The sequence below is a fragment of the Balaenoptera physalus genome, assembly GCF_965194825.1.
Source record: "Balaenoptera physalus genome assembly, chromosome: 2".
In the NCBI taxonomy this organism is placed as follows: domain Eukaryota; kingdom Metazoa; phylum Chordata; class Mammalia; order Artiodactyla; family Balaenopteridae; genus Balaenoptera; species Balaenoptera physalus.
The window spans coordinates 2,719,677-2,744,408 of NC_138883.1; the positions used below are offsets into that span (position 1 = coordinate 2,719,677).

General features: G+C 48.9%; 1 protein-coding gene across 4 annotated transcripts in view; it reads left to right on the top strand.

The window, feature by feature from the left end:
- The window catches only part of CDC42BPB (CDC42 binding protein kinase beta), a 112,415-nt gene that overhangs the window by 35,861 nt on the left and 51,822 nt on the right, over positions 1 to 24,732 (top strand). For 3 of the 4 annotated variants that reach the window (XR_014260910.1, XM_082450970.1, XM_082450971.1), the window contains exons 2-5: positions 6,278 to 6,369; positions 12,354 to 12,437; positions 16,256 to 16,351; positions 23,590 to 23,738. Coding sequence is in view for 2 of the 4 variants with exons in the window: in XM_082450970.1 (XP_082307096.1) it covers positions 6,278 to 6,369; positions 12,354 to 12,437; positions 16,256 to 16,351; positions 23,590 to 23,738 (421 nt within the window). In the remaining 2 variants the exon portion in view is untranslated. Of the gene's footprint in view, positions 1 to 6,277; positions 6,370 to 12,353; positions 12,438 to 16,255; positions 16,352 to 23,589; positions 23,739 to 24,732 lie in introns of those variants that run through there. The other variant, XM_082450972.1, reaches the window with a different exon arrangement.

Genomic DNA, 24,732 nt, shown 5'->3' on the forward strand with positions numbered 1-24,732 from the left:
AGTCACCCTGGAGTCTCCTCTTGCTTCACCCATGTCGCAGGTGACTGCGCCTCCAGAGGGAAACCGGATGCGGCCCCCTCGGGGCTCCAGGCCCGACACCACGAGCCCCGCTTACCTCCTGTGGGAAGCGGCGTCCCCCAGCTCTCCTTCCATGCTTGCCCTCATGGCCTGTTTTCCAAATGGCGACAGATGATCTTTAAAAAGAGGTTAAAAACTTTTTTGGCAACAGTTTCAAACTTACAGAAAAGTTGCAAATAACAGTATAAAGAAGTGCCTCAGGGAGTTGAGAGTAAGTTGCCTGCATGGTCCCCCTCCCCGCTGAAAGTTTGGCGTGTATTTCCTGCAGCCCCTGCAGCCCCGGCTGCTCTCTAGCCCCAGGTCGGGAGTATGACATTGACACAGAGCTAGCAAGGGATCACCCAGCCCCAGTCTGCTGTTCTCTTGTAGCAGAGGAGCCTGAGAACCAACGCTCACTTGACTTCCGTGCTGTCTTCCTCTCTCCCTTCTGTGGGGACTCTGGCCTCTCCTGACTTTCATGACTGAAACCGTTGCGGGCCAGTCATTTTGTAGAATATCTCTTCAATTTAGGTTTTCCTCTCGTTTCCTCATGATTAAATTCAGCTTTTATAACTTTGCCAGGAAAATCACAGAGGTGACACTGTGTTTTTCTCATTGCGTCCTTTGGGGTGGCACACACAGTCTCACCCTGATCGCATCACTCTGATCGCTTGGTTTAGGTAGTGTCTCCCAGACTGCACTGCGCAGGCACTGTTTCCTCTGTTTGATCAGCAAGTATTTCGTTTGGATGTACTTTGAAGCTATGTAAATATCCCATTTCTCATCAGATATTTTAACATTGATTTATTTAATATCAGTGTGTACTCCTGATTTTGTTTTATTTAGTGGGCTGGATAATCTGTGACTATCCGTATTTATTTTGATTCACTCCCATTCTTTGAGCGCTTTCTTATTTTCGGGCACGAGAAGATGTTCCAGGCTCACCTGCGCTTTCCTGACCCACCTCTGGACTTGATGGAGGTGTCCTGGTCCCTTAGCTGGAGAATGGTATTTAGAAACCAAGATCTGTCACTAGTGATGCCTCTTGCTGCTCGGGTGTTGCCGCCTCCTGGCCCTCTCCAGAGGCAGCGCTAGGGCTTCCGTATGTGTGTGCACACCCATTTATGTCTGCATCTTTTCTGCGTCCACATACTGAAAACCACGAGCTCACACCGATGCCTCCACTTCTAATCCAGTGCTGTAGGCTCTGTTCTCCCTTTTTCGTAACTCCCTCTTCTGACAGTGAGGAAGCTGGCCCCCGTTATCCTGAACCTGTTTACTGATGTGATCAATCCTTCTGTATGTACCAATCTCCTGTCCCCGCACGGACGTCCTCCTTACCCCAGCATCACCCAGTTTGGGCTCCGACCCCTGTTCCCGTTGGGCTCTGCCTAAAGGAGGTGCTAGAGGGAGACGGGGGTGGGGGTGGGCCTTGCAGCTTCCTGCCGGCTTCCCTCCTCTGTGGCACCTTAGCAGCCAGCCTCCTCCTGGCAGGAAGTGTCTTCTGGTAGTGGGCAGCTGGTCCCAGTTTGGGCATTTTCCCGCACTTGCAGAGACCCCAGCATCAGCTGGCGAGTGCCCCTCTCAGCTCCCTGGGTCCCAGCCCTTAGGGCCCGCCTTTGTGCTTAGAGACCCCAGTAAACGGCAGCAGCAGCCAAGCCTCAAGAGTTTCAGCTGGGCGGGGCCCTTGGCCCAGGTTTCACAAATCCCAGCTTCTGCCTTTGGTTCCCCAATCCTAAGCCTAGCATTTGCTTCCTGCACCTGCTGTCTCATGATAATCCAGTGCTCCCTTTTAACTTTTTTTTTTTTTAAGTCTTTATTGAATTTCTTACAGTATTGCTTCTGTTTTATGTTTTGGTCTTTTGGCCGCCGGGCATGTGGGATCCTAGCTCCCTGACCGGGGGTCGACCAGGGATCGAACCCTCACCCCCTGCATTGGAAGGCGAAGTCTTAATCACTGGACCACCAGGGAAATACCCCCCTTTCAACTTTTTTGGTTACCTAGTTAACAGTCCTTTCTGTTACATTTTCTTCAACTAACTGGTGTGGTTTTTGTCTGTTGACTCTACCCAGTCCGGATGGTGGGGTCACCTTGTATTTGTGTTGACACTGATTGACACCCCATTTGAAATGTCACTCTTTTTCCTTTTCACGGGTGTAAGTCCTTCCGTCTTTCTTTTTTTTTTTTTTTTAGAAATTCACGTTCTTTTTATTTTTTTATTTATTTATTTATGACTGTGTTGGGTCTTCGTTTCTGCGCGAGGGCTTTCTCTAGTTGCGGCAAGCGGGGGCCACTCTTCATCGCGGTGCGCCGGCCTCTCACCATCGCGGCCTCTCTTGTTGCGGAGCACAGGCTCCAGATGCGCAGGCTCAGTAATTGTGGCTCACGGGCCCAGTTGCTCCGCGGCATGTGGGATCTTCCCAGACCAGGGCTCGAACCCGTGTCCCCTGCATTGGCAGGCAGATTCTCAACCACTGTGCCACCAGGGAAGCCCCCGTCTTTCTTATTAGTCTTTCCTGTCAGAGTGATTTCATGGCCTCTCAGTACTTGTATGGTTCGTGGGGTGGTCTGCTGCTGTGATTTAATTTTCTATTCTGGTTCTAGCTAATGCAGTCTTAATGATTTTTATATAGCACTACAATATTTTTACTGTATCCTCAGAACTGTTTGAAAATATTTAATATTTTTCAAAAATAATGCTTTCCTTCTGGATCCTTTTTAGTGCTCTCTATTTTTAAACATTAGGTTTTGTTCACATAGTTGATTTCCTGTTGTTTGACTCTTAGTTTCTTTATCTTTCCAAGCTTTCATTTGGGGTGTTTCCATAGTTCTTCCCCCGTTTATCAGACTGGCCCAGATAAAGCCGTGTTCATGCATTTCAGGGAAATTGTACAGGGCTGTGTAAAATGCATAAGCAACAGAAACAGGTTCTATAAAAAGAATAAGAGAAAAACTTGTCGAGGAACATCAAGTAAGACAATTGATGTGGAAAGAAAAGATGAAGAGAAAGCTAGCCAGGTCTCATCCGCCACAAGGGACTTCACGCTTCTCTGCCTCAGCCCTCACTGAGGTGGGAGGAGGGACTTTTTGCCTATTTTAGGGATAAGAAAATTTAGTCACAGAGGAGCAGATGACTTTCCTAAGATGGCATGGCGACCAGGTGTCCCGCTTAGGACTTGACTCTCTTGAATGGAAGGAAGCCAGGGCTTTTCCCTGGGCCCCCTCCTGCCAAGTAGGGCAGGAGTAAACAGAACTGGATAGCGTATCGTTGGACCACTTACATACACACAGATCGCTACCACTAGAAATTAAGATAAACACTTCACACCGTGCTCCAACATACTCTAAACAGCAGATGAATAATGGGTTGACTATTTTAAAAAGCCATTTGGCCAGAAATAGGATTGACTGTCAGATTGTTAACGAGTCATAACTTTCTAAGCCTTAATAAGAAAATGACAAAGGAAAAATGAATTTGATTTTATTAAAAATGATACTTTTATTGGAAGTAATAATTGCTATAAAATAAAAATAGCATAGTTCAGATGAAAAGAGGCAACAGAATGGAGGAATAGTGTTTACAGCTGTTACGTGTGACAGAGCCAAAGTAAAGCGCTTACACAGTTGATTAAAAAACATCAAGATGTGATTAATGAGCAAGTGTCATGAATGGATAATTAACATCATGGGGCACAGCCGGATGTGGCAGAACACCGCCTCGCCAGGCATCAAAGAACTGCTGATTTCAAAGGAAGACGAGACGTCAGTGTGTGGCTGTGAGGGGGTTGTGACTCAGGAGATGCAGCTTGGAAGGCAGGTCAGGAACCAGATAGAATGTTAGCGCCCTTTGGAGAGTCCTGGAGTTTCATCCTCAAAATTAATTTAAAATAGTAAAAAATCTGTGTGCATGAAAAGTTCATTGCAGATTTATTCACCGTAAGAAAATAATATAAAAAAACATTTAACCTCTCCATTCAGTAGACACAATTATAAATTGTTGGTGTGTCAACTTAGTGAAATATTACACAACTGTTAAAATGTTAGTTGAGTGGTATAGAAACATGAAAAATGTAAGAAATGAGATAAAAGCAGAATACACAAAAATAGCTATATAAACATTGACCGTGTCTACGGTCAGGGGCTGGAATGGGAACATGTGAAGTTAAAGTGGTTCATGGCACAATTATGGGTGGAATTTTCTTTGATTTCCATGGAAATTGCTGTTTGATTTGCACGTTTAAAACAGTGGCCAGCAGGTTTTGTGAGTCTTTGGGATTTTTGTAGAAGAGTCCAGAACGCTGTGTTGAACCCCTGCCAGAGCGAGTGTTTCGGCAGTGTACACCAAGTGTCATCGTGACATGGGTCCTGCACAGGTGAGCGGAGCGGCATCATCTCCTTCCCAGACTCGCTGTCCTGGTGGTGGTTTGTTGGGATTGTTTTTCTTCACAGTAAAATGGAAGGTACCATTTTGCCTTCCATGGAAGGTTCCCCCAGAAGATGCCAAGAGAGGTTGTGATCTTCAGTGGCTGTTTAAAGTCTGTATTTCCATGAGGATTTTTGGGAATGGATATTTTAGGTGATATTTGAAAGAAAGATGAACCATAGGTGACCTTTAAGTTCTAGCTCAAGGGTTTTCTTTAGCCTGGCTTCCCAGCCCCCCGCCCTAAATAAGTCAGGGCCTGTGTGTTCTGTTCCCTAATCTCTGTGCCAATGGGTATTTACCGTTCTTGGTGCCTATTAATAGGCACCAAGAACCTTCTGGTGCTTTGGCTTTTGTTCCTTGGATCATTGAACCATGGTGGTCAAACCTTGGTGGTACTAAGCAACTATTTAAGGAGAAAAAAATTTGGAGTTAGATTCATAATATGGAGCTCAGTTAGAAGCCCAGAAAATACCGGATTGCAGGTTTGGGGGGAGATAATTGTAGATGCACGTGTAGTTACAAGAAACAACACAGAAAGAGCCCTGGTACATTTTGCCCATTCCCCCCACCATGGGAATGTTGCGAAGCTGTAATCGTGGAGGATTTGAAAAAGATCTGTAGAGAACAAATAAAAGTCTGCATAAATATAGGGATTTAGATCTGAAGGTGGAAAGAGGAGAAGGTGTAGCAGATGTCACGGAGCGGCTGCTAGACCGAGGGTGGGTGCTCAGCGCTTGGGTGCTGCTTCTGGAGTCTCACAGCGCGGGGCTTCTGGTCCTGGGGCTGCTGTGACTAATTACCACCAGCTGGGGGCGTAAGGTCGCAGAGATTTTTCTTCTCTCTCACAGTTCTGGAGGCCGGAAGTCCAGAGTCAAGGTGTCAGCAGAGCCATGCTCCTTCTGAAGGCTCTGGGGAGAGTCTGTCCCCGTCTCTTTCAGCCTTTGGTGGTGGCGGCAGTTTTTGGCATTCCTTGCTTGTAACTGAATCACTCGAATCTGTGCCTCCATCTTCACGTGACTTTTCCCCTCTCTGTGTCTCTGGTCCGGATCTCTTATTTTTATGCAGACGCCAGTCATGCTGGATTTAGAGCCCACCCCATTCCTGTTTGTGACTTCGTCCTAACTTGATTACATCTGCAGAGACCCCACTTCCAAATCAGGTCACGTTCACAGGTTTTGGGGAGACACTGTCCAACCCAGTCCCTTTCCACAGAAAGTTGGCTCGGTTTTCTTCTTCCTGAAATGTGGATGCTCATGGAATGAATCTCAAGAACGTGTGTGCGGACCTCGTGGGAGCGGTGTGGAGTGCTGCTCCCAGCCCTGCCCCCGTTACTGTCAGGGGCTCTGCGCGTCTCTCAAGGGTGGTTGCCCGTTGTCGTGGAAATGCCTTGTGTCCCCCCCCAGCTGCCCTGTGGCCCTGAGAGCTGGCAGGTGGTGCCCAGAGCTCACGGACCTGGTGAGCCGGTGCCTGTGCCGCCCTGCAGAGCAGACGGGTGCCCAGCGGGGAGAGCTCAGCTTTCATGATTTTTCCAGGGGATCTTTGTTGTGATGGTATTTGTTATAACAGATATTGAAGTACAGATGCCAGTATGAACATCCACGCTAATTTGGCATAAATACCGACTTCCCAAATGTTAATGACTTTACAGATATTAAGTGTCTTAAAAAGTATTCATTCATTTAAAAAGTAAAGTTTTTTCTAAAGAAAGTGTAACTTAATGGAATGCCCCAATCAATTAAATTTTTATCTGTTGTCAACTTATTAAAGTTGTTAATTTTACTTTTTTTAACTTGTAGCTAAACCATTTACACAACTGGTGAAGGAAATGCAACTTCATCGAGAAGACTTCGAAATAATTAAAGTAATCGGAAGAGGTGCTTTTGGTGAGGTAAGATAAACTTATTTTTGTTCATTTTGCCTAGCAGCTCCCATCAGCAGTTTTAGGGTCCTGTACATTGATTTTGGGACGAGGTAATTATTGGTATCATTTGGAGAGTTCTTGGTGGATAAAATCTGAAAGATAGAGTTAAGAAGAGAAAAAACAAAAGCTGGTGACTGGTGAATTGCCCTGAAAATTGTCTTGACCAAAATAGTTCTTTCTGACAGATAAGTTTTTAAAAACATCTGTTTGTCAATCAAAAAAAGTCTTGGCTGCGGTTTTCAAAAAAAATACAAGAAGCGTTGCATCGGAGTGCTGCTCACTGTTCGCAGCTTGCCCACCGTCCGTCAGTCCTCACGCGGTTGTGAGTCCCGCCCCCTGTGTCTGGAGGAGAACAGCTTGTGCACCGGGTCCTTGTGACCCGCCCTGCGCGGCCCCTGCTCTGCCTGGAGCTGCTGTCCCTCCTGCCGGCTCCGCGCCCAGCCCGCCCGGGTGTGTTTACAGTCAGGCGCTTGACTGAACTACAGTAACTCCTCTCCGTAGGTTTTGCCTGTGGCGCGCCCAGGCTGCGGAGCTGTGCGTGTGGGTTAATGAGAGGCTCTGTGTCACGTCCAGCAGCGCGTGTGCTCTGTCCAACACAGCCCTGCCGGACGTGACTCTAAAGTGCTGCAGAGTGGGAGACAGCATTTGTCGTGCACGGCGTACACTTCATATTGGGCAAAATATACGTGGAAGAAAACAAAGCAGGAATTTAACGAGATAGCTGCTTTGTTCTGAAGTAGCTCAGGAGTGGAAACCAGGCCTGTGATCTGTCTTAGAAAACATCTCAATATTTTTGGTGATTCTTCTGCTACCAGCACCTGATGACAGCCCTACTTTATTTGCAGGGCTTCAGTAGAATACACCAAAAGAAAACATTCCTACGAAAATGCTTTCAAAATACTCGAGTGAGAAAGCTCTGGCCTGGCTGAGTGAATGTGGGCAGTTGTGTGTTGTGCCCTCATTTCTTCCTTGGAAACTGCCCTGGCCTCAGATCAGACCCCAGCCCCACGCTCTGTGGCGAGCCCCGTCTCTCGTCCTCATACCCTCCTCTCCCTCACCCAGCCTGGTCTTCATACCCACCCCTTCCCCAGCCCACTGCTAAGAGCGAATCTCACCAAGGAGTGGGCAGAGGGGAAGTAGCGCCACCGGGGGGCTGCTTTGGTGGCAGCCTTGTCCTCTGGGACGGCATCTCCTCCCAGGCCGACCTCGGAACGACCCTGCATCCAGGACTCCCCGACGGAATTCAGCTCTGGGCTGGGACGGGACGGGAGGTTGTTGGGTTTTTGTTTTTAAATGTTAAGGTATACTTCCATGTAAAATGCACAGATCTAGGTGTATGGTTTGAGTTATGACAGATGTCTACACCTGTGTAAGCAGCACCCCAGTCTATACAGAGCATTTCTATTCCCTAGAAAGTTCCTTCCTGTTTCTTTCCAGGGCCTCCACCTCCTGTAAGCCCCACCCTTCCCCAGGTGGCCACTCTCCCGATGGCCACCAACAGGGAAAAATTGAATTCTGCATAGAAATAACAGATCTCTGAGCTCTAGGTAGGATGTGATGAGGTAAGGGAAGGTTTTTGTTGTTGCTCAGTGAGAAGAAAGAGAAAGCCTTTGAAAGCTAAACCCAATTCAATTCGCTGTATACTTTCACCGACCGGCTGCCTTGTACCAGGAGCTGTGCCGGGCTGCTGGACACAGCGCTGAGCAAGGCCCAGGCCCACGCGGAGCTCCGCAGTGACAGCGAGCCCGTTAGGGTGTTGGGGGCCAGGGGCAGGGAGAGACTCCAGGGCAGGAGCCGGGCGGCCTTTGGGAGGAAAAAAGGAAGCACAGGAGAGAGCACTGTTGTGTCAGAACAGCTGGCGGTTACTTTTAGTGCTCTTCTTTGCCAAAGGACTTGATGCGAAACTCAGTTCCTGAGTTTAAAGAAGATAACATTGATCACTTTTTAGCTCTTCCCAAATTAAGAGAACGTGTTCTCGGAGCCCCCCCTTTGCCTTTGCTCCCTCTCCAGGCTTTAGCAGCTACTTTGTGCATTCCCCACCCCCTCCCCCTCCATCGTCTCTCCCTGGGCCCTGTGGCCTGCGCTCAGCACGCCAGCCCTCCTTGCCCAACTGCTCCGGCCCCTTGGCCATTCTGGGTCCCCTGCACGCGAGCGCCAGCCTTCCTGCCACAACGAGAATTCCGGGCTCTGTGGCTTGTATTCCCGCCACCGCGCTGCCTCCCTGGGATAGTCTCGTAATCACGTACCTGAAATGCGGCCAACTGCAGCCTCTCTGTCTCTGACAGCACCACGTGGATCACAGGAGGGAGGATACCCTTAATCATTGTTGCATCCAGGGTGTTCTTCACGTACGGTTCTGATTGAATGACGGGCCAGGGAAGGGTGAGAGTCTGTGTGCGCACCTGCCTTGGTGCACAGGTGTGTGTACCTGTGCTGCTGAGACCACGGCACGGGCTGCTCAAGAGCCCTGCCCCTGAGAAAGAGCTCGCAGAGTCCAATTTGAGGGGAGCGTATGAAACGCTTACCTCAGCGGAGTTTAGCAAAACGTTTCTAGATGATTATTCAAACAAGGATTGGAGTCCTGGGGCATTGCCCTTTTTCTGGAGCACAGTGGTTTTGAGAACACCTTCATCCTCCCCTCAGCGTCTCGGGGACAGCGGCCCAGGAAGTTCCTGAGACGCCTGGTACTCTTCTGGAGGCTCGTTCCTCAGCTACCGGGGTGCGGTGCCCAGGACCGTGCTTTCGGCGTGACAGCAGCTCCCCGCAGATGACTGTGCGCCGGGCAGCCCAGGCCTCGCGTGCTCTCACGGACGTGAGCCCCTGGAAGCCTTGCGGCCGCTGGCTACGCCGCTGACCCACCGGCAAGACGAGAAGTCAAGGCCGGAGCGGGGGGCCTGGCCCCAGGGCGGGCTATGGGGGCGCCACTTCAACCCCACCTGCGTGACCCAAGGCCTGTGTGTCCAGACACTGTGCCCTGCCGTCTCTCTTGTTCCTAGAATGACTTAAAGAAACAAAGCTTTGAAAGCTTTGTTTAGAAACGGTTTCAAATTAACAGAACAGTTGTATGAATACAATGGTTCAAAAACAGTCTAACCCTTTACCCAAATTCTCTTTTGTTAGCATTTTATCTCATTTTCTTGATCGTATTATAGTGTGCTGCTCTCGCTTAAGCTTGCTCGCTCCCTTCCTCCCTGTGTGTGTGTGTGTGTGTGTAATTTTTACTCAACCACTGTGGATACGTTGCTTATGTCAAGCAAGGCCCTCTACCCCTAATACTTTAGTTCCTGATCTGATAGGGATGGTCTTTGACATAACCATAGTTCATAAACTTAAATTTAGAACTGATAGAACACTTTTTATCCAATCTGCTGTCTTATACCAGTTTGGCCCAGTGATGTTCTTTGTTTTACCTTTTCCCTCTTGTACTGGATCTGGGCTGGCATCAGGTATTATACTTAATGGTCGTGTTCCAGAATCACTTTTTAATGTTTTGTAAAATTATTTTGATTTGTATTTCTTTACTGAAGTGTCTAATTTTGGAGAGATTTGTAGGATTATCATCTCTCTTTGAAGGAATTCAGACTAAGTTTTTGGCTAGGAAGAAGCTTCTGGTAAACCAAACAAGGTTCTCTAAAAATTATTTCTTTTATAGGTCGTTGTACAATAAGAGAAGGTTTGTTGTTTTTGGTTTTTTTACATTAAATTTTACTTGTCTACTTATTCTTTTTTTTTTTTTGGCTGCGTTGGGTCTTGATTGTGGTACGTGGGCTTCTTGCGGTGGCTTCTCTTGTTGCGGAGCATGAGCTCTAGGCGCGTGGGCTTCAGTAGTTGTGGCGCACGGGCTTAGTTGCTCCGCGGCATGTGGGAACTTCCCGGACCAGGGATCGAAACCGTGTCCCCTGCATTGGCAGGCGGATTCTTAACCACTGCGCCACCAGAGAAGTCCTTGTCTACATATTCTTGGTTTGATACGTGTTTTCCATGGACAAATACGTTCTTTTTCCTTCTACGTATTTTATCAGAGCCATCTTGCATGTTTTCTGGAAATGGTCTGTGCCCTAATAGGCCTCTTGTAAAGAATCAAACTTCCTGTATTCTGCGTCTCATTTCCAGCAAGATCTGGATCATTCATGAGGCTCAACATTTTCAGAATTTCATTATTTTCCTCAAAGGTTAACAACTCTACCATTCTTGCCAAGTTAGACCTTTTGTGTAGTAACTACTATGTGATTTTTTTTTTTTTTTAACTCTAGTATCTCAGCTATCCAGATTAGAGCTAATTCCCAGGAAGAAACAGACACTTCTAACATGATGACAGAGTGTGTGCCCAGAATTCTTGTTCTTAGACATGTGGGAGAGCCCACAAAGCCTTTATTTACGCACCGTTTATTTTTAATTTATTCAGAGTCGTAGCGAGTTTGGTCAGTGGTTTCTAAGACCGTAGCGAATAGACAGCAGCTTAGGTGTGGTGTGACCGTAGCGAATAGACAGCAGCTTAGGTGTGGTGTATCATGGAGTGTCAGTGAGAGGGGTGACTGAGGGCGATGGCCGGAGGGCGATCTCGGTGCACTCGTGGGCAGGGGGCCCTGGCTGGGAGCCCTGCAGAGGAGGGCAGGTGCCTCTGGCCATCTGCAGGCTCTGGGGCCACATCAGGGCACGTTCGTGGTGGACCCCCAGCCCCGCCCGTTGTCATCAGGCTCCGGGAGGATTATATCTAATTATGACTGTCAGTATAATACAGTCCTAAAAGGCACACGCCTGAGGATGAGCCTCTGCCGCTTCTTAGGCGTGTTGTTTAACCCCTCTGGGCCTCTGATTTCACATCTGTAAAGTAAGGATATTAGAAATAGCCACCACCCAGGGCTCTGGAGACGATTAGCTGAGAGGGTGCAGGTCCGTTGCTCGGCACAGCTCCGGGCATGGGAAGTGTTCCGTGAGTGTCAGCTCTCACGGTCACTTCAACGATGTTGTTGTGTGGTGGTGTTGTTTAGAAAGCAAGGAAGTAGGTGATTCACTTTTGGAACTCTTTGTTCCAACCCTGCTGTGTGGCTGCCTGCCATTGGCAGCAGAAAGGCTCAGAAGTTATTATCACTGCTTATGGTTTTGTGAAGGGGACTGAGGTCAACGAATGACTGATTTATACAGGGTAGGATGTACCGTATGATGGTGCAGACATCACGTCTGGTGTTGGTAGTAATGGAAGAGCTCATTTGAAATTTGATGAAGACCAGGAGTCCCAAGAGGACTTCCTGGAAGAGGTGGCATTTGAGTTGTACCTTGAAGAATGTGGGTGACAGCCAGCACACTAAGGGCTAATAACTACGTGCCTAACCATTCTGAGCACATTAACTGTGTTGACTCATTTGATCTGCACAGCAATCTTAGGCCAGTCCTACTGTTATCCATTTCCTAGTTGTAGAAACTGAGGCACAAAGAAGTGAATTTGCCCAAGTTACACTCCAGAGCCCCCCCAGGTACTCACCAACCCAGTGAAGAAAAGATCCCGGAAGTAAGCCCAGGCACGTGCAAAGGCTGGCCATGGGCATGAGAGGTGGACATGGGCATCGGTGGAGGCAGGTAGGCGTGAGCGGGGATGGAGCCCTTGAATGCAGGAGGGGAGCTTGGGAGCCACTGACGAACTTCAAAAGCCATTACTGTGAAAATCCCCAGACACACCAGAGTAGAGGCCAGCAGACCGCCGTGTGCACCGGTGCTCAGCACTGAAGCGTTTTGGACTGAGCAGGTGAGATCATTCAAGCTGCAGTGTGGTTAAAATCAAGTTTTGATGCTTAAAAGGGCAAATCTTTATTCACATAGAAAACTTTACTTTCCTTAACAGGTCATTTTCCAGGGTTTCCAGGCAATTAAGATTTCCCTGTAGTTATATGAAATGTGCTGACCTTTTGTGTTCCGTTAACTAAATTTTTGTTAAACTCCCATTTGTGTGGCAGGTTGCTGTTGTCAAAATGAAGAACACTGAACGCATATATGCCATGAAAATCCTCAACAAGTGGGAGATGCTTAAAAGAGCAGAGGTAAGTGTGGAGCATTAAATAAATAAGTAAACAGGGGTTTATATGCAAGGAAAGGGGTGATGAAGCCCAGCTGGGTAAGACCACGTCTGGGCCTTCCTTCCTTGACAAGAGCAGGCCACCCTTTGTTAACAGGACCTCAGCCCCCTCCCAGCGCTGTCTGCCTTGGTGCTGACTCATTACCAGGTGCCCTGCTCGTGAGCTCCCCCTCAGGTGTGTCTGCAGCGGCAGTTTAAAACCTCCATGGAGGGACTTCCCTGGCGGTCCAGTGGTTAAGGCTCCACACTTCTACTGCAAGGGGCCCGGGTTCGATCCCTGGTTGGAGAACTAGAATCCTGCATGCCTGTGGCGTGGCCAAAAAACAAAACAAAACAAAACAAAACCCTTCAGGCATTTATCTCAATTCTACTCCCTCTGCAGAAGGAATTATTGAATTTGGAAATGTTTTGTATTCCCTCCTCGAGGGGAGTGAAGATTATAAATAAAAGTAGATGGCTGCTGCATGGCAGCCTCTGACCCGCTTTTTCTTCTTCGTCCATCCCTGTGGCGGCTGTTCCGTGCCCCCGACCCCGCTCTCCCCAGCCCCTCACCCAGCCCCCACTGAGACACAGGCTCTCCCTCTGGTCCTCGCCAGGCTCGCCTCCACTGCCTCCCAGTGTCTGTCTGTACCATCCGCCCTGTGTGTGCCTCCATTTAACATTCGCCTTGGGGCCAAGGGTCCTTCCTTTCCAAGGGCACGTTGCCATCAACCTCCTGGCTTTGTCCTTTCTGAGCCGCCCCATCACTGTCCTTTGTCCTCTGATTGGCTCAGTGCCCGCTCTGCACCCAGGCCGCTGTTCCCCTCCTCACGCCGCTGCTGCCCTTTGTTTGCCCGGGGCTCTCCCCTCCAGAGTCGGCCACCTCCTCCTTTGGACATTCCTTCTGTGGTTTCTGGCCTCTCCCATCCTGTCACTAAACCCTCCTTGTGATTCTGGGGGCCCTTTCCTCTTTTGTTCTGGATTTTTACCTGCCGATGATAGTCGCCACCTTGTGCGGACAGTACACACGCCTCTCACTGGGGCCGCGTGGCTCTCCTGAGCTCAGGTTTTCCCTCCCTCGCCGGGCACTTCCGCTTCAGCATCCCCCCCGGCGTCTCAGGTTCATCATGTTGAGCTGTGTGTGGCTTCTCCTCCTTCCCTGTCCACACCCGTTTCCTCTTTCCAGCTGTGGCACCCCGCACAAGGTCTTACACCTGTTCATCGCTCAGTAAATGCATGTTGGTTGACTGAGTCGTCACCAGTTTTGCAGCCACCAGGGCCCGAAATGTGGGTGGCCCATGACTCGGCCTCAGCCACCCCCTTCCGAGCCTCTGTCCCTTTTGGCTCCGCTGGTGTCCTCCCCACCATCCTCACCCATCGCCTTCCTCACCGCGTGCTGCAGCCTCGGCCCCGGCAGCCCTTCTTCGTGTCGTCGCTGGCATGTTGGCAAACACAGGAAAATCACTGAAGCAGTTCTCTTGTGGGGGAAAAAAGCAACTGTTGCATGCAAGTTTGGGAAAGGAATAAGTGTTTGGGGAAAGAAATACTAGTAGCAAATTCTATTGAAGTTTATATTTTTACAGGAGTGATTGATTTTTGAAAGGTGATAGCTGAGCCATATGTGATATGACTTGTTATGTTAACCTCTGGAGTGAAGTGTGTGTGAGGTCCTCAGGTTAAGGAGAGGTGATTCTCACCTTATCATACTAGTTAGTATTTACCCAGATGTCACCGTGAGTGAGTACATTTTTAAAAAGTAAATACTGCCTTTTAAATGTAAATCTGGTTACACAGAACCTATTTAATTGGCATACTCAGTACCAAGTCCAAGATTGTCTGCTAATCATGGTGATTATCCTAGAATGTGTACAATGGGCTGTAAGTATATGTGTGTGTGATACATACAAAAATGTAATATAGGTACAATGCGGGTTAAGGTAATTGATCTTTTTATTCACGTTTCATTTAGTAGGCTTATTGTATTGTTTTTTGTTTTTTGTTTATTTTTGGCTGCATTGGGTCTTCGTTGCTGCATGTGGGCTGGGTCTTCGTTGCTGCATGTGGGCTTTCTCTGGTTGCATCGAGTAGGGGCTACTCTTCGTTGTGGTGCGTGGACTTCTCATTGTGGTGGCTTCTCTTGTTGTGGAGCACGGGCTCTAGGCATGTGGGCTTCAGTAGTTGTGGCACATGGGCTCAGAACTTGTGTCTCACGGGCTCTAGAGCGCAGGCGCAGTAGTTGTGGCACACGGGCATAGTTGCTCCACGGCATGTGGGATCTTCCCGGACCAGGGCTCGAACCTGTGTTCCCTGCATTGGCAGGTGGATTCTTAACCACTATGCCACCAGGGAAGCCCTTAGTAGGCTTATTTTAAACATTTAATTTTATAATATTGACTTCAAAAACTCATCTTTAAAAGCATGAATTCAACAAGAGGTGGCAGTAGAAAAGTCACTAGGCAGTGGAAGTTCATAATTTGTAGACCAGGCTGGGCTTTTAGTTCTTTTTTTTTTTTGGTCATAAAAAAAAACATTAGAAAGTTTATCTGCTCTTAAAACTACTGAACAGTATGTATATTTCCTCTCTGTGGGTACCATACTGGCGATCGCGATTTAAGAACGGGCTTCATGCTGAATGTTGTTAGGTAGGCACTTGAGGGTGTGGATCAGAATCTGGCGGAAACAGTGTTGCGGACACTGGGGGTTCTGGGCTGGCCCCGGCCCCAGGACTCAGGTTTTTCTTTCTGCTGCCCCTTCCCCAGGCCTGTGGTCTGGGGGCCATGGTAGTTCCAGAACCACTTGTCTCTGCACATCTGGACGTTGTAAGCTGCTGATAGGCCCATGTAGTTCTCTCGTCTTCTTCAGTTAGGGGAACGGGACACATCTACCTCAGTCCCGTTTTAGAAAGAAAAAAACTCTTTTTAAAAGTTTAGAAAAGAAAAACTTGTAGAAAAACAAGTTCTAATGGTCACCAGGACTCCCTGAGAGAACCGGTGGAGCGCTTGCTGCGGTGCTGTGTGTGCAAACCCTCCCCTAGGGGTGCTGTTATTTTTCTTAAGCTTTGCAAGTTGGAAATACAAGGAGGAGTTAAAATCTTCTGTGGTCAAGAAAGAGGACATCTTATTATAATTATGCCAAAGACCTAGTTCCTTTTAAGTACAGATTCTACCTGTGTATTAAAGCTCTTAAAAAAAAAAAAACCCCACAGCAGCCTGAAAGACGGCCTTTTGCCCGTGTGCTACAGGCCATGGATCTTCATAGTAGAATCCTGTTAGGATCCTGTGCATCAGTATACTGTCAATAAATCACATTTCTTGAAAATAACTGACCCAGATCTGTAACTCAGATCAGTAAGCAGGTTTGTGTCCTGTCCCGCCAGCCGTGTGGCTCCTGAACTGTAGGCCTGCGATGGGGGTGGGGTGGAGGGGACGGGACATGAGAAGTCGGCGACGCTGGAATGGGGGGCAGCTCAGAAGCTGTAGCTGAAATGCACGCGTGAGCTGGGATGAACCTGGCGTGCTGGCCCTGGAAGGCGGCGTGTGTGGGAGGGTGGGTGCGAGCCCGAGGTGGGGAGGTGAGTTCTCAGCGGCCCTTGGTGCACTGGGGTGAGGGTCGGGCTGCAGGAGCAGGAGAGAGCAGGGGTTCAGCTGGTGCCAGGAGCCCCACTGGGAGGCGGCGGTGCGCCTGGGTCCCTGCATCCCAGAGGACAGGGGACACTGTCTCCGGAGCCTCTGTCTACTTGAGACTGTGCTCTGCAGGGCACTTTCTCGATGGACACAGACCGACTTTCTCCCCAATTCTTTACAGACGGCTTGTTTCCGGGAAGAGCGCGACGTGCTGGTGAATGGGGACTGCCAGTGGATCACCACGCTGCACTATGCCTTTCAGGATGAGAATTACCTGGTAGGTGTGGCTCGCCAAGAACTTAAGGGCTCTGGCAAACGGCATCTCACTGAAGTGTTTTGATTCCTTTGTGCTGCCATTAAAAAATGAGTGAGACACTTTGGAACTATCGTTGCTTAAATGTATATTTGACAGATAAAACTGAGGGTTTGTTTTCATGTAATCATCAGGTGGACTTTTTTCCTCTAATCACTAGATAAGGTGCTTATTTTATTCACTTGGTTTATTATAAACTGGGGGTTTAAAACATTTTCTATCTTGAATTACGTAAAAGAATAAGAAATTGCTGTGGGGATTTAAAATGTTTGACCCTTTAACTGAGTGGCTGTTTCTGCCACGTTTCCCTGACGGCCAGGTCGGGTGGCACGTGCTGGTTCGCAGCCCTCCCCACTGGAGCCGCTGACACAGGTTTTGGGGTGACTCTTGGTCCCCTTGTTCTTGTCACCTGTTTGTTCTGATTGGAGCTGGGGCTCACTTGCGGTGTAGGCTAATCAGCTTGTGATTCACGTGTGTGGGTAGAATTGAGCTCGAACGCCTAGTAGAACAGATGCAAGACAACCAGTTCGGAGTGAAAGGGAAACCAGACCTTTGGCTCAGGCCCTGAGTGACTCACGACTGCTTTGTTAGGACTTTCAACTCTGAGAATGACTTTCCAGGTTTGCCTAAACCTAAAAATGTCTGCACCGTGGAGCTCTGGGTAGACGGGGCCTGGGCAGACCTCAGGGAAGTCGGTCTCAGCCCAGCTCCTCCGGCTGGGGCACAGCTGGCACGTTTCCCCAGCAGTGGCCGCACGGGGCTTCGAAGGCAGGGGCCTCGGCTGTGTTCTCGAGAACAGCTGACTTGTAAGTTCACTCTCAGTAGTGGGCTCCATTTGCTTACAACAAGTGGAGTCATGGAGGATTTCTTTTATTGATCTTAAAATAATCCCTTGCAGACATCAGAGAAATCCCTTAGATTCAGTAGTCTAGGATTAGGTAAAATAGTTTGCTATACTCTTTATGTAGATTGAAAAGATACGTGTTTTGATGGAAGGGGCGGCTGGGGTCTGTTGAGCACAGCCTGTGGCTTGTCGCGGTCAGTCTTCCCGGTGGCCAAGTGAGTTAGGCATTCATGGTTTTTCACCATTTTATGAATGGGGTCTGGGGCAAGGAGGGAGGAAGTCATTTGTCCAAGCTTATCACACGGATACAGGGATTGTGCCAGGACCCAGCCCAGGCCCCTCTGGCAGGAGGTGGTGCCCGGCGCCCTCCCTCTGGCCGAGGGCAGAGTCTTCCTGCCCTGGGGCCATCTCTCCATAACCCATTGCTTCCGGGACCAGTGTCCCTGCGTTGAGTGGACTGTCTCCAGTTCACTTCCTATTTTGATAAGAACTGAATGAAGTCTCTAAGGAATGCTAGTCTGGGTCTGTACAGAAGGAAGACAACTTTTTTTGTTTCAAATATTTTTCCTGCAGTCAGCATAGCGTGTTGCCAGCTTATTCTGAGTTAGGACAGCCGGTAAGGAATTCCGGTGATGGAGCATCTTCTTGAGTTTGGGAGCTACCCAATCAGACGTATGGTGAAAACTGCAGAGAGGAGGGTGGCAGGGGCCCTGGCCCTTCCTAGTTCATGAACACAGGGCTGCAAGACCGGGTTTGGCTCCTGCCTCTGCCACCCACGAGTGGCGTTTTTAGGGGCAGTCACTGCCTTGCGGGGAGGAGGTGAGGAAGAACGAGGCGGGAAGTGGGCGGCCTGAGTGCCGCTGGGGCGCAAGGTGCAGTGGGGTGAGGGGTCTTTCGTGACACGGAGCCCACCCCACCGAGCCCGCTTGCGTTAGAGTTGCTACTGTGGGTATCTAGACTGGGCATTTCTTAAAAATTAAACTTGTTTCACCAGTAACTAAAAGGGTGTTGCCTTATTGACTTAAGTCAGGATTGTGTGTTATGTGACAGAGGACGTAATTGGTAGCGTTGTCTTATTCCAAAAATACGTTTCTACTTGCCTGCCTTATCAGCCTTTGCAGGTTACTCTTCTTGTAAACTTGTTTTCCAGGAGCCCATCAATCATATTTGGCACCGCTGTGATACACTTTTGTTTTTCTTTTCAGATTTCTAGGTGGTCAGGCAAACTGTTGAGGCTCAGCTAGATATGGCGCTTGCCTCACTCCCACTGTTTTCTTTAGCGGCTGAAGATCTTGGCCGCTCACCCACCTGCTCTCCCTCACCCGCGTGTCCGTCCGCAGGTGCTGTGGTCTCTTCCCCCAGATCACCTGCGCTCTGCGCAGCTGTCGTTCTCCCCACCGTCCCCAGCGCTGTCACCCTCACCTCCTGCCGGGCCCCTCTCTGGTCCTGCTCCCGTCCCTCCCCCTCGAGTCTGCCCTGCACAGGGCGGCCAGAGGGAGCTGTAAGCGTGGAGCAGGGTGCAGCTTCTCCTGGCTCTCAGAGGGGAGCCCGAAGTCCCCGCCGTGGCCCGCGGGGCCTGGCCTCACCCTGTCCGCACTCACCGTGCTCCGCCCCAGTCACTGGTTCCCGTGTCTCCAGGGCCCATGTTCCTGCTCCTCTCAGTCCCTTTGTCTGGAAGGCGACCCTTGGCCCAGCCGGCGCCCTCCTGCCCTTCAGACCCCCGGGCCTGGATCCTCGCGGTGGTCCGTGTGCGGGGGCCGCCAGTCGGGCCCTCCCACGCCTACAGTTGGGTTTTCTTCCTGGTCCCCGTCACTCTGAATTCCTGTGTTCACCTCCCCCCACGTGATGTCAGCCCCTCGGAGCAGGGACCCGTCGCCTGGCGGGGTGCCGACAAGTTTGTTATTGAGAGAGTGAGCGAGCAGACGTCCTTTGAGAGTCCTCTGCGTGACCGCAGTTGTGCCAGGTGCGGGAGAGACAGGACTCCCGCCCGTAGAAGCTGCTCTTGGATGGAAGGGATGGGCGACGGTGCCAGGAGGCCAGGGTGGGAGGCCCGGCCAAGGCTGCCGTCGGGCAGGAGGGGGCAGGGAGGTCAGGGAGGCTTCTCAGCGGAGGGGCCAAGTGAGGTGAGTCTTGAAAGCCGAGTTCCGAGGCAGGATGGGAGGGCTGTTGAGAACCGGGATCTGCAGGGAAGGCCTCCTCCTTAGACAGGCCCGGCCACAGGCTGACGGCTGCCCTCTCCCAGGAGACAGTGCGCCACGTTTAAGATCAAGGGCCTGCAGTCCAGTTGCCTGGGTTCACATCCTAGCTCTGCCACTCGCTAGCTGGGTGACTTAGGCCGCGTCATCAAGCCCCCTTTCCTTACCTGTAAACTGCGGTCATGACAGTAGCTGTGGCGAGGGCTGTTTTGAGGATTAACAGTGATGGTGGCCGTAAGTCGTAGAACCTGAAGGCACAGCACGTCATAGTTACACCACGAATGGTAGCTCTTAGTACTAGGGTCTCCATAATACTAAAGGATTGTCTCTCTGGCTGAGTCATCGGGGAGTGGGATTTCCTTTCTCTGTTCATTGGTTCAAAGTTAACTGCTCAGACCAGAGCATCCATCTCTTAAAAGCATCAAAGGGGGCGGTCCCTGTGAGGAACAGCTTCTCCAGCAGTAGGGGTGCTGGCTGCCGCCCTGACTCTGGCTATGCCAGTCTCTCTCTGACTGGTGGGATGACCCCATCGGGTCTCCACAGCCCCTGGGGCTCCTCCACCGTAGCCTTGGGTGCAGCCAGAGGGGCTGTCTTCCGGTGGAAGGCTGCCCAGCACTGCTGGCCCCGGGCCCGTGAGCGCTGAGTGAAGGGACGGCCCAGTGCTGTCGGTGGAGCGCACCCAGCGCCTCGGCCTTTGCCCTCTTGGGGCTCTGGTTTCCACTCCAGCAGTGCATTCTCTGACCCTTCCGTGGGGATGCACCCATAGGAACTTACCTTTCAGTTTGTTCATGAAACTGTTTTTCTAATAAGAGCCGCTGGTTTTGTGATTTTAGGTAATTCACCTCCCTTTTCTGGTCCTGTGTCCTCTTCGTGTGGCAGGAGAACCTGGAGAAATAGTTTTAAACCGCACAGAACTTGATGGAGTATTATTTGTGCTTCCATTTTGGGCCATTAGCTTTTAGAGCACCTCCTGCAGTATCGAACCCTTCAGTCATTTTTTCCACTGATTAAATATATGTACGTGTATATATGTATTTTCCCTATCTAGGCAGTTATTATCTTAGCATTTGCTCTGAAGAAGATGGTCTGTCATAATCAAGGATGTTTGTCATCTCCACATATTTTTTTTCCTAAAGGAGTTGGCGTCTTCTGCCTATGCTGGTTCGTGTGTGCCTCTTGACATGATTTATAAAGTCCTTCCAATTTTGGAGGGGGAGGATTTCTCTCAAAGGAAAAGAAAATGTTCCTGTCCAGGAAGTTTTCATTCTAGCATATCTTCAGAAGAAGATCATCTGTTTTTCATAATCAAGGATGTTTGTTATTTCCACATTTTTTTTTTAAGAAGTTGGCATCTTCTGCCTGTGCCAGTTTGTGGTCTAGACAAAGAGTATCCAAGTGTTGGGATGTCCTGCCCCCACGTCCCCCACACGCTTGATCCCTCCCTGGACCGATCGCAGACTCTTACCACCCATGGCCCTGGGGGAGTCGAGTCCCACACAGAGTCGGAATCAGGCAGGTCATCAGCTGCTGGAATCACTCAAATGAGGTGTGGCCATTCCCGAGGTTCCCGGGCAGAGAAAGCGGGTCAGGTGCAGGTGACACAGCTTTACTGACGACAGTGACAGCTCAGTTCACCAGGGAATGCAGCACGGACCCTGAGAACAGGTTATATAGTGTGTGCTGAGCCAGCAGAGATACCCGTCAGACCATAGCCCGAGATGCCCTTTCTCAAACATTAAATATCCTCCCTGCACTTGTAGAAACACCAGCCCTTCGGGGAGCAGACCCTTGGGGAGACTGAGGCTCAGCTGCCTATCCGTGGGCCGAGGTCTCCAGTGAGACACCGTGAATCTGCGTCTGCTCTTTCCTCTCCTGCCTTTACTGTAGATGAAATTTCCACATACATTTATTTTCCTTTTGAATTTTGTATTTCATTAGTCTCTCACTATATCCGTGAATCAACACAAAACTATTTTAATTTTCAATTCTTTATAATGTATGTTATGGGACTTCATTCTGTTTTTTTCTTCAGACATTTTGAAAATATTATTTGTTTATTCGTCTTTAACCTGATTAAAAAATGGGCGGAAGGGACTTCCCTGGTGGCGCAGTGGTTAGGAATCCACCTGCCAGTGCAGGGGACATGGGTTTGATCCCTGGTCCGGGAAGATCCCACATGCTGCGGAGCAACTAAGCCCGTGTGCCACAACTACTGAGCCTGCGCTCTAGAGCCCGCGCACCACAACTACTGAGCCCCTGTGCTGCAACTACTGAAGCCTGCACACCTAGAGCCCGTGCTGTGCAGCAAGAGAAGCCACCGCAATGAGAAGCCCACGCACCACAACTAAGAAAGCCCGCACGCAGCAATGAAGACCCAACACAGCCAAAATAAATAAATTAAAAAAATAAAAAAATGGACGGAAGAACTGATTAGACATTTTTCCAAAGAGGAAATGCAGATGGCCAACAGGCACATGAAAAGATGCACAACATCGCTAATCATCAGGGAAATGCAAATCAAAACCACAGTGAGATATCCTCTCACACCTGTTAGAATGGCTATCATCCAAAAGAACACAAATAACGAAACGTTGGCAAGGTTGTGGAGAAAAGGGAGCCCTCCTACACTGTTGGTGGGAATGTAAATTGGTGCAGCCAGTATGGAGAACAGTATGGCAGTTTCTCAAAAAGCTAAAAATAGAATTACTGTATGACCCAGCAATTCCACTCCTGGATATATATCCAAAAAAACTCCACCAAAAACACTAATTTGAAAAGATATATGCACCCCAATGTTCATAGCAGCATTTTTTTTTACAATTGCCAGCCTCGGCATCCATCAACAGATGAATGGATAAAGAAGATGTATATATGTATATAACATATATATAATGGAATACTACTCAGCCATAAAAAAGAATGAAATTTTGCCATTTGTAGTAACATGGTTGGATGGGAGGGTATTATGCCAAGTGAAATAAGTCAGAGAAAGACAAATATTGTATGATATCACTTATTTGTGGAATCTAAAAAATACAACAAACTAGTAAATATAACAAAAAAGAAGCAGACTCACAGATCTATAGAACAAACTAATGGTTACCATTGGGGAGAGGGAAGGGAGGGGGCAGTATAGGGGTAGGGAATTGAAAAGGGGGTTTCTGTGGGATTATGTGAGAACAAGTGTGTGAAACTTGAAAATTGTAAAGCACTATAGAGTTTAAAGAGTCTTTCATTCAGTAAAAATGAAGGGGATTGGGGTAAAATATTTCTGAAGAATGTGAAAAAATGATTTGTACAAATCAAAAATAATAGCACTGCTAGTTTACATAGGAAGATTTAACGATACCAAGAAATCAGCAGTCTTTTGGGGGGCTTCCCTGGTGGCCCAGTGGTTAAGACTCTGCGCCTCTATTGCAGAGGGTGCAGGTTCAATCCCTGGTCGAGGAGCTAAGATCCCATATGCCACCCGGTGTGGCAAAAAAACCCCACAACAATATCTTGTATATTATTCAGCCATAAAAAGGAACGAAATTTGGTCATTTGTAGAGACATGGATGGACCTAGAGACTGTCATACGAGTGAAGTAAGTCAGAAAGAGAAAAACAAGTATATTAACACATACATGTGGAATCTAGAAAAATGGTACAGATGAACCGGTTTGCAAGACAGAAATAGAGACACAGGTGTCCCCTTATATGGACACCAAGGGGAGAAAGTGGGGGTGGGTGGGTGGTGGGATGAACTGGGAGGTTGGGACTGACATACATACACTAATATGTATAAAGTACATAACTAATAAGAACCTGCTGTATAAAAATAAATAAAATAAAATCCAAAAAAAAAAGAGAAACCAGTGGTCCTTTCATCAGTTTATAAATAGAATGTGACTTCTGTATTGAGACCATCTGATTGTGTTGTACAGGTAGAAATTTTATTGACAAGAAGAATAAGTATTTACTGAAATCTGCTCTCAACTACAGCAGCATTATGGTCCATCAGGGTCCTGGTTCTGGGGGCAAGTCCTGGATGACAGGCACAACAGGAAGCCGTCCACCTGGACTTGAGGAGCCCAGAGCCCCTGCAGTGCGAGCTGACCTTTGGTGGTTAGGTTTCGTGGTGACTCAACGTTGTCTTCTCTGCCCTTCTCTTCCCAACTGTAGTACTTAGTCATGGATTATTACGTGGGTGGTGATTTACTGACCCTGCTCAGTAAATTTGAGGACAAGCTTCCAGAAGATATGGCAAGATTCTACATTGGTGAAATGGTGTTGGCTATTGATTCCATCCATCAGCTTCATTACGTGCACAGGTAATCACCTTGTTATATATTTCATGGAAATCACCTTTAATGTGTCAGGATATTCCCTTCAGAGTCCCCTGAGTTGTGGACCCCAGTCGCAGGCTATGCAGGGAAGGCGTGCGGTTAGTGGGTCCTCCCTTTGACTGCCATGGTGCAGGATGCCTTACCAGGTCGCTGCTTTGCACCCCAGCACCTGGCTCCCAGGAGACCCCAGCTTTATGTGGCTGTTGTGACGCTCTAATTGCTGTCAGCTGAAGTCACCTTGTCTTTTGATATTTACCTGCCATTGGCTCATGTTCTCCCCTGCCCACCCCCCAGAGCTCATGCCTCAGTCACCCATAAAACACTCAGGAAAGGGGGCTTGGGTTGAGGAGAGGGGCTCACATCACAGCATCGTAAAGGACTTGAATTGAGTGAGTGTAACTGCTCTTGCATGTCAGGCGGGGGTGGGGGGCCCCCCTCCTGCCCTTCCCCCCTCCCCCGCCAGGACAGCGGCCTTAGTGCCTCAGCCAGCCTGTGCCTCTGTGTCGGTCTCATTCTGCCATTTAAGACAGTGCGTTAGTCCTGTGGGGTTTGGGTGGGGTTTTGTTGGTTTTGTTCTGTTTTACTTATTTTATTTTTATCAAAAGTATTTCATGGCGGTAGCTTTAAAAAGTCAAATAGTTGTACAGGGCTTATAACAAAACGTGAGTCTCCAGCCATCCCCCACCCTGATGCCCCTTGCCATAGGTAATGATGGACAATTTTTACTTGTTTCTTCTGTTTACTTTCATATTTCTAAATAACGGGCTTCTGTTGCTCTTTCACCTTATGTGGGGGGTGGGGAGGTCTTAGACCACGTCTGTCGAAATGGAGATTTGACTCTTTGACACAGGTAAGTACATCTCTCTCTCATCCCTGTCTCCCACACAAACTCTCAAACTTCCTCCTCCCATCTGGCCCCAGTTAGTAAAATACAGTTGGCCCTTGAACAGCATGGGTTTGAACTACACGGGTCCGCTTA